Source organism: Opisthocomus hoazin, chromosome 4 (assembly GCF_030867145.1).
Source record: "Opisthocomus hoazin isolate bOpiHoa1 chromosome 4, bOpiHoa1.hap1, whole genome shotgun sequence".
NCBI lineage: Eukaryota > Metazoa > Chordata > Aves > Opisthocomiformes > Opisthocomidae > Opisthocomus > Opisthocomus hoazin.
In genome coordinates, this window is record NC_134417.1 from 57613487 (window position 1) to 57623438 (window position 9952).

The 9952-nt window shown below is 38.2% G+C and overlaps 1 protein-coding gene across 2 annotated transcripts in view; it reads left to right on the top strand.

The window, feature by feature from the left end:
- NPVF (neuropeptide VF precursor) overlaps positions 1-9735 on the top strand; it is a 54263-nt gene extending 44528 nt beyond the window's left edge. The window contains exons 3-5 of one of the 2 annotated variants that reach the window (XM_075417449.1): positions 6417-6475; positions 8278-8650; positions 9535-9735. In XM_075417449.1, the coding sequence (XP_075273564.1) occupies positions 6425-6475; positions 8278-8650; positions 9535-9542 (432 nt within the window). In that variant the 5' untranslated portion in view covers positions 6417-6424 and the 3' untranslated portion in view covers positions 9543-9735. Of the gene's footprint in view, positions 1-6334; positions 6476-8277; positions 8651-9534 lie in introns of those variants that run through there. The other variant, XM_009941348.2, reaches the window with a different exon arrangement.
- Positions 9736-9952: the final 217 nt, after the last annotated feature.

Below are 9952 nucleotides of genomic sequence, written 5' to 3' on the forward strand. Positions count from 1 at the left end.
TTCACCTAATAAATAGTGTAATCTTCACACTCCTCAGTGTTTATATACAAGGCATAGGGGAACTATTAAATGAGCACAATATTTCTAGAAAAACATCGTTCTGAAAAAGGGGAGAACAAGGAATGAAGGCATCTCTAACGCAGGTTCAAGCTGAAAAAGGGAAGGGAGAACATGGAATAATTAATCTATTAAGCGTCCCTTAGTTAATAGTTGATTTGAATAAAAGCTGTGAATGATTCTTTGAAGTCCTGAAAGTGTTTTTAAGACATAATTTAATGTTGTATTTTTTTTTCTCATGTACTTTCCATTGCTGCCTGTGGACCCTAGATTTAATCAGATTTCTTGTTCTTCTAAGACTTTATGAAGTCTGTCTTGATTTGCAGCCAACCAAAGTACTTTTAATAATGTATGGCAAAAGGGTTTAATTTTTAATATACAAGAATAGGCTAGAGCTGCTACACACAGTAGTAGATTGGTAAGTACAGTATTATACTCTGCAGAGTAGTTAGTAAAAAAGAAGAATGTATTTAGATCTCAAATGTTATTGAAAACATGTTTATTTTATTACTAACATGAATGTATAATTGAAGAACCCGTCTAATCCAGAATTATTGTTCACACTGTATTTACCAAGAAGATAAAGTCATTTTCAGCTTGTTACCATAATAACTGAAGCCTCTCATTGTTTTCTGCCTCTCATGCTGTTCTGCTGCTCCAAAAGCTCAAGCAAAAAATAAGAAAAAACTATTAAAATGTAAAGTTACACATTCATATCTTGTATTTAGCTAATCAAGGGGGGAAATATATTCTAGAACTGTAAACTGATCCATAGGGGTTAACCTTAAAATAAGAATATTTGTAGCTTGATATTTGCATGCGTTTCTCCTTTGTTTACTTCTACCAAGCTAACAGGAAAGCTCAGAGCTACATGTAGTTGAAAATCTGGTTTAAAACTGAAGGTCTGATGCTGCAAATCAGAGTGTGCTGTTTCACAAAGGTTGTTTTTCCTTACCAAACTATAGTACACAAAGAAGGGGGCTTTCATAGTGGAGTAAATTGCCCTGTTGTTCCGCAAAAGACCAAAAGCTGAGCTAATGCCTCATTTATAAAGATATAAATTTGTGTGGCCACAGTAATTGTACAGATATTGAGGTTTTATACCTGTTGTAGTTCAGCAGAGTCATTCATGCTTTAGCATTGGTTTCCTAATGAAATTAGGCAAATCTGTTTCTCTGCATAAGTGTGTGCCTGTCAGTCACCCTTGATAACTTTCAAGTCTAGAAGCCAAGTTCAGTTGTATTTGGGCGGGAGAAGTCTTGCTGAAATTCTACCTCATGGTAGCAGGAATGGCAAGAGAGGATACACACGCTGCTCATGCAAGGATCCTACAGGAAGGTTAATCCTTACTGGACCTCAGAAAATCCACACTGTCATTTACTCTTCAATCACAGAGTCATGGGAAAACAAGCTTCACTGGTTCCCCCAATCACTGAAATACTTAATGTCAGTACAAGAGGGACACTAGGCCTACAAACGTACACAATGTCAGGATACCGAGTGCAGTGGTGGTGTGACTCTGCTTTGAGCCATATATAGAGAGTTGGATTGAGCACAAGAACTGAAGCACAACAGAGCAAAGCCACCACTGCATGCCACAGGAATGGATGAAAAATGAAGAGAGTTGCTTGCCAATGAAGAAAATTATACATTTGTAAATCTTCTTGCTTCAAAATGAGCCACAGAATAGGTCATATAATACATACTGGCAAAATGAATATATTATGAATGATTTATCATTATGGAAAAGCGCAGATGCTTATTGGTGGCATGACTCATATAATATGCAATTTTCACACAATATGTTGTTAATAATGGATAAGGATTTATCAGTATATTCTTATACAAAGAAAGAATAATATTAAAACTTGTTCTTTTACTAGAATCAAATAACTTACGATGCACTGAGTTGCTTATGAAATTGAGCTACTCTTGCCATTACTACTAATTACACTTTAATGCCAAATTTTTAAAGTAGATATACATCAACTTACTGCTGTAACTCATCACAGATCAGATCCACCTTACTATTATACCACTAAGCCAAAATAGATGCTCTTTCCTGTGCCTACCTACACTAAATGAAGAGAAAAAAGGGAGCAAGTGCTACCTTGTCCTAGTTTGTAGCATGCACCTGCAGGAAAACTCTTAAAATTGGCCCTGCCTCTGATGCTTGCTTCACAGGTAGATGGGAGGACTCGCTCCTATTTAACCAGGGAATTTTCAAAACAGAAGTTCAGCTATGGTCAAGTCCTCTGAATAGCTTGGCTGACGAGTGATGTAAGATAGCAGGACAAAACAAGTGTGGGACAAGAGGCCAGGAACCCAAAAGTTGTTGTCAACAATACTCAGAGCCCTCTCCCCTATACATGCCTTAATCAGACCCTTTGTGGATCAAGCTGGAGCAATTCAAGAATGGACAGTCCTCTTCCCAAACACTGCTTGCTGCCACCTACCAATGTGTCTTCCCTCCACAAATGAATAATCTCAATAAATCATGCCGGATGCCTCAGCTTCCTCAGTCCGAAGTGAGCTGGGCCAACTTATGCCATACCAGAGATGGTCTAAACACTGCAGAACTTGCAGTCACATTGATGTAGAGTGCTTACATTATCCATTCTGGTACCTGAGTGTGAGAGTCTGACAAGTCCTTCCTCAGGAAAGATAATGAACAATCATCGTAACTGCTTGACCTGAAATTTCCAAAGAGTTCCTGCAATAGAGCCATCAAAGGCAAATTAATCCATCAGAAAGTACACGGATGTACCACTCTGACTGCATGGCACGCAAAGCACCTGAAAACTTCACTTTATGTTGATTAGAAAATCAACATACACAGAAGACAAACTGAATGTCAAGAACGCCTGATGCATGTTACACAAAGCAATACATTTTCCTCTTCTGTCTAGGGAAAACAGAATCTGTATTTGTGCCAGACAATGCAGGAGAGTTTTTGTATCTTGCCAATTCCATTTAATTTAGAAAGCAAATATCTTCACACAGTTAATTGAAAGACCATTGATCGAGAGGTTCATAAACCAGCAGCTATGTAAAAGGAAAGCCCAATGGTAAATGACCACGTTAGATAGATATTAGTGCATAAATTGCATTCATTATTGTCTTTATTGTTACCGTAAAAAAAAGGAACTTGGAAAATCCATCTGTTCCCACAGATGGAAGTCCCCTGACATGAGGCTCCAGAAAGTCAGGAACCCACATTCAGCCTTCGTTGAAAAGAGACAATTGCTGTCCCTGCCCTGCCGGAGCACTGAGAGGACAATGGCTCCTTTTAGAGGTCTTCTCCATTGACATCGTTTTATTCCCTCTGTTTTCCAAATAATCTGGCCCAAATATGCAAATACCAAAATTTTGGTATCCCCAGAACTCCAATTCCCTGCCAAGAATATTTATTATTTTCAAAAAAAAAGAAAAGTCATGTACTCCGAGAAGAGGGATAATACCAAGGCACTCTGAGGACAGATGATGCTTTCTTACTTCCTACACACATTTGTTTATATAGGTACATACAATCACCCTTCATTAATCATTACTGGTCCAGTATCTTTTCCCTCCCCATCTACCACATCCCACTATAAACAACATCTTACAGAATAGTCTCAGATAATGCAAAGGGGAAGCATTGTCCCTTGAAACTATATAGAGCTGTGCTTATTCCCATCATACTTCACTTTTTCCAGCACGTTTCTGGAAGAAATGCCAGATCTTTGAACCCAACCTTTTTTGCTGTCAGCCAGGGCCAGAAGGATTACACACAGCAAAGAAACAAAGAGCAAATGAATGTAAATAGTGTGTAAAACAATACGTGAAAGTGGCACACAAAAGCCAGTGACTGATTAAAATTTGTTCTTTTCTCACAGGGGCTCTTAGTTAGCTTACTAATACCATTCTCATCTATTTTAACAATTTCATGATCTGTCACATAAAAAATGGGGAGAATCTTTCACACCATCTCCATCTGGGGAAGTTCACCTGAGAGAAACTGTTCCCTTTTCACTTCCAGCTCTGTGAATGGGATTTCCTTCTGCCCTGGGAAGGCAGCCATTTACCCCCACACACTGTGTCCGGCAGGTTCACCTCAGATACCAGTAGCAAGCCACCTGTGTAGACACACATACACACACTCTTCAGCTCTCTGCACATAGCTGTGCTTCCAGATGTTACCCCTACATCTGGCTATCAGGTCAGCACTCCCATGTGGTTGACCCCTTAGTCTCAGCTCAAGCCGCTTAGCTCAGCTGGCAAGGCAAAGCAATGCTTTTGTGTCCAAAATCTAGTGGCCCGTATCTTGGGCATGGGATTACTCCTGATCCATGAACTCATCCCCCAGAGTTCAGAGAGCTCATGGGAGAAAATCCATTACCTCTCTGATGCAGGTATACTATTTATCTGGAATGAATAAGGGGAATGATGGCAGGTGGGCGGGCATTGAAGCTGGGCTAAAAACGGAGTATTTCACAGGAATTACCAGGCAGGATCATACACATTGCCTATCTAGTCCATTGTTTGCCAGAGGGTTCACTAGAAAGTATGAGAGTTAGGCAATGTGCAACATCTCCGCAGCCCTCTTAGGTCATTCTCTCCTCAGTAAGGCTTCAAACTCCCTCTGGAATTGCTTACTCTTGTTGCCTTCAAGGAGACACCCCCAACACACTGTCGTTCTACCTTAGATGATCCCCAATAATTAGAGGAGTTGGGGGAGACAGGGACCATGTATCTATGGGGAATGGGAACAAGACAGTCCAAGCTTGCTGCTTCTGCTGCTACTGGATAAGGATTAAATTGTGGGAGAGGGAAATAAGTTGTTGTTATTTCTCCTAAGAAAATAATTCACTGGATTATATTTTTCTTCTTTTTTTCAGTTTAAATGGCTCTAGTAAACAATTTAGGTGATAGGTTTAGTATTTCCTGTTATCTTGGCCAGGTTAGACATGCAGTCATGTCAGAGCAGTTTCCAACATATGACCCGTGGTTCTCATGAGTCCAAAATGAGCTCTAATACAAAGCTGCTTAAGGCCTCCAGGATCTCAGTTTCGGAGAATCTCAGGCAGAAATGATTCCATGCATGCCACACAACTTTAAGTCCATAAAACCACACAACTTAATTCTAAAATGAGGTTACTTGCAAATCCTTCAGCTCCACAGTGCAGTAAACACCGTAACATACTGTCCACAGAAAAACAGTCCATACTATCCATGCTGCCCACAGCATAAAACATGTTCTCTTGGGACACCTTTGCAAGTGCTGTGACAGAATAGACATTTTACAACCCTGGTGCTGAACTGCAAAATAACTTGTCTGGAGCCCAGCTTTCCAGTATGAGTATTTACCATGTGCAATCAGATTTCTCCCTATGCAGCTGTTTTTAAGTATTAACGTATGAGAGTTAGGAAATAATTTCAAGAACTTAAGTATAACAAATGGAAGAAGAACACAACATAGTTTTTTTCTTCTGGCTCACCTGCCTATCTAACAACCAATTCAATGTGTACTTTAAGATCGCGTTTAGTGTGCAGCCTGAATCCCCTTCTGGGACAGAACCTGCATGGGCAGTCCAGTGCTTTCACCGTTTGTAGCAAAGTGGCAGATGCCTTTCTAAAAACTACTGTTGGAAATTTGGCCTTAATATAGACCTAACACAGCCTTTGAAATTTAACTGATGCACAGGGTTTTAAAATCATGTTCCTCATTCAGTCTGAACACAAATGAACATGTTCAATTTAGAGCACAGACACTATGTACGTCAGTAAATCTCACTGATGCATAACAGCTCTTAGGCCCTGATCAGCCACATCATAGACAGCACTTGATTTCAATGGGCCAAATGTCGCTAGCTGTACATAACTATAAACAAGCAAAAGGACCATTTAAGCAGAAGAATCCTTCTGAGGACACTGATACAAAAGAAACAAACCAGTTGGTTTTGTCTACCAGTGATGGAACATTGTGGCTATTCTAAGTCCCTACTGTTATGGCTCTCAAATTTAGCTAATTAAGACATATTTCACCAGAAGAAAATAATTGTAAAGTCAGCGTGTCCTTAACAAGAAGATATGTTGGTTAAAAGGTTCACAAAAGAAATTCCCAACATTCTTCAAAGGTATTCAAATCACTTCCTTAATTAATATTAAGAATTGAAGCTTTTGAGACTGATGTCATAGGGAACAAAATCTTTTTGTTGTCTGATCATATAAAATGATGGCAGTTTTCTTTCCTGTACAGATTCTGAGCTCTCTAAGTAAGCTTAATTTGAGAAAAATGAAAACAATTTCAACCAAGGAGCTTACTCTCTTTGCTTTAGCTACAGTGGTCTTTCTAACATCGAATATTATGTGCCTAGATGAACTGATGAAGTCCAGTCTGCAAAGCAGAGAAGACAATAATGATAAATATTACAAGGTAAGACCTGTATTACTATGACATTATTTGGGGGAACTGTGGGTCAGATCCTGAGCACTTCGAATTTTCTGGCAAAGGCTGTCCTAACCTCATTACACAGTATTCAGCATTACAGCATTAGCAGTATGAAAGAGGCACATTGAAAGAATTTTCAGGAAATTCATTTGCTCAGACACACGTGCTGTGTAAATCAATTCAAGTTTCAATTTTCTTGCTATACAGCCTGGTGATCAGGTTGAGACTTTTTCTGAACTGTTTCTTACTTATACAACAGGGCCTCAATTAACATTCTTGTCAGGCATTTTATGCACATAATATAACAGATACATTATTAAACCAAAATTAATAAAGGCATGCTTGTAATACTCAAAGAATAATGATAAACAGAGAACATTATAAATCTAATATAGTTAATGGCCTTAAAATTCTACTCTGGAAATTGACTATAAAAATATCTTTGCAGGGTTGCACATTTATTATATCTCAATAGATGCCAAATCAAATTTGCACAGTTCATCTGTGTTATTTTTCTTGTCTGCCCTGCAAATACTCCCTGGGAAATGAGAGCCAGCCTCTCTATTTGACTCATTGTCATTGGAGTAATAAAGATCCTTCAAACCAAAATACAACTTTAATTATGCTAGTGAAATCGTAGCCGTCTTTTATGCACTTCAGAAGGGGTGTGCAGGTGCAATCAGAGGTGCAATTAAATAGTTTATTTAATATTTTAATCATGGAGTAGGAACTAGAATGTTTCATTCTCCTTCTCTCCCAGTAGCTGGAGAAGCTCCTGGAGAAGTCACCAAATGGGGATAAGAAACTGAAATTAGGATTAGTAGCATTTGTGTCTTTAACTGAAATTTAAAAATGTATTTGTACATATTTGCTGTTAAGGCTTGGAAACTTCATTTTCTTGCAAAAATAAGTGATTTTCAATATGCCCAGGGAAGGAACACTGCTATATAGGAAAGGGTCATGTTGACAGAGCTATTTTTCAGGCAACAGCTGCCCTTTACATCATGAGACAGGTAATATACTAGGCTCAGTTCTTCACTATATGCCAGCGTAGGCACAGAAAGCAGATTTTGTGCTAGTTGTACAAAAATTAGGAGCCCAGCACCATCTAATGCATCTTGTACACTAGTGGAGGACTAAAGCAACTTAAAGCTCAGAGCAATCTCTGTGGTGCAAGGCCAGAACAGGCATGATGTGGACTTGACCGAAACGCTTTCCATTCATTTCCCTGGCTGTTAGCCCAGTGTGATATTGGGTCAAAAGCAGCCACCCCATACTTAGGAATAAATGAGCTACATCTTCAGGTAGCTTGGCCCATCCTCCTGTTCATCCAAATCAGATGAGTAAGAGGCTGGGTCTGTGTCAAGTCACTAAATATAGTCAGCATCTTCCCCTCCAGGCAGCTTCAGTTGGTGATTTTACCAAATCTGGACCTGACAATGACTCCTGTCCACACTTTACTGATGGCACAGCTACTGACACCTATGCCCAGAAATATTTCCAACTGACACTATATGCACAGCTGTGGATACTGATAAGAGACGTGCTCTTATGGTCAGTGTGCTGAAAAGGTACGCAGGACAATGTCTGCATATGAAGTAATCCATATGAAGCAGCTCACACTACAATGGAGTTTAGCAAATACAGCTAAAAAGTCTTAGATATCCAAAAAAGAGTGTTACCCAGTGGCTATCTAAGGAGATATGAAAATGAATGCTTGTTGTGATTGGTAGCTGGAGTAATGCCCTATAAAATGATAGCACCCTTTTTTAAATTTTTTTTTTTAGATTAAAGATAATATCTTGGAAGAAAAGCAGAGAAGTCTCAATTTTGAAGAAATGAAAGACTGGGGATCAAAAAATATCATTAAAATGAGCCCTCCTACAGTAAACAAGATGCCAAATTCAGCAGCTAATTTACCTCTCAGGTTTGGAAGAAATTACCCAGAAGAAAGAAGCATTAAACCGAATGCTAATATGCCTCTGAGATTTGGGAGAGCTTTTGGAGACAACATACCTAGGCGTGCTCCAAAGGTATCACACAGGCTTGAGAGATCTCCATTTGTTAAAAGTTCCAGTCAATCACTTCTAAATTTGCCACAGAGATTTGGGAAGTCGCTGTCTGTCAACCTGTCTCAAGACGTTCAGGAATATGAACCAGGTAATACTACACAAGTGTTCAAGCCATGTATTAAAATGCATGTTAAATCAGATTAGCAATGATCAGATACAACCATCCTTCCTCGGGGGATATTCCCCAAGCATTTTAATATGAGTCCAATTTGACAAAAGAAAGATCTGCAGTTCATCAAATCAAAGAGTCTCATCACCAGAACTAGTAGGCAATCTCTTTAAGAAAACTTTTCTAATCAGAAGATGCCAAGCAGCCAAAGCCGAAAATGTTCATATGATCAGATTAGATTTGACAACACATTTTTAGATCAAGTTTCATTTTGAAAAGTTTAAAGCTTTGGTGAAAAAGGTTTGTAATCATTAAAATATCCCATTTCAGCACTATAAAATGACCATACAAAATTACCTAAAAATTACTCTTCCATTTTCTCATTTTATGCAAATTAGATTTAAAAAAAGAGACTAAATTCCAAGATGAATTGCAGCATTTTTAAAATGCTGGGGTTTTTTCTCATCTGAAACTATTTTTTTTTTCAGATTGTCTTACTGAGACAATGTTTGAGATTTTGATTTTTCATTCTAAGTTAAGATGAAAAATATTTTTTGACATCTCAGAAATTTTTTCAGGATAGGAAAAATATTTCCTGACCATTACTAAGAATAATTTAAACCTGCTCTTCAATAACAGTCCTTGCTATTATAAATGCTGTTTTATCTGTCTGGGAAGCAAGTTTCAGTTGGCTACGCCTGACTTGCATCTGACACATATGTGAAGTAGTAGTTCAGCTGAGGAAAGACAACTGATATATCAGAAGCCAAGTTTCTTTCTTATTTAATTTGATTCCTTTCATTCCTTTCTTACTGTCTCACCTGATTATAACAGATTTTGTTTTATTTGTCTGATATTTTTAGGGATATGAATTCTAACAGTTACGTTAGAATGGAATGAGCTCATGAAGACAGAAACTGAAAGACTTGGAAAAGCTGCAATGTGTTTTCAAAACAAAAAAAAACACAAAAAAAGATCATAAAAAGGAAGCATGAGAACTGAAATACAAACTTGTCTCCATGTTATGAATAATGTATTTATTCTGTACAAACCCTTGATGTATAAGGCAATGATAACTGTAGTGATTGTTGTAGCAGTTTACTTCAGTGACAGTGTAGTACAAATTCTATTTACTTCTGTGCAACTTCTGTCCTGTTGGTTGTAAAACCTTATTTCAGAACAACGGCTGTATAACTGAAAGCATTTTAAGCAAAATTAAAAGAAGCATCGTATGAATAAAGAAGCATGGTACAAATAAAAAGAAGCCTATGATGTGAATAA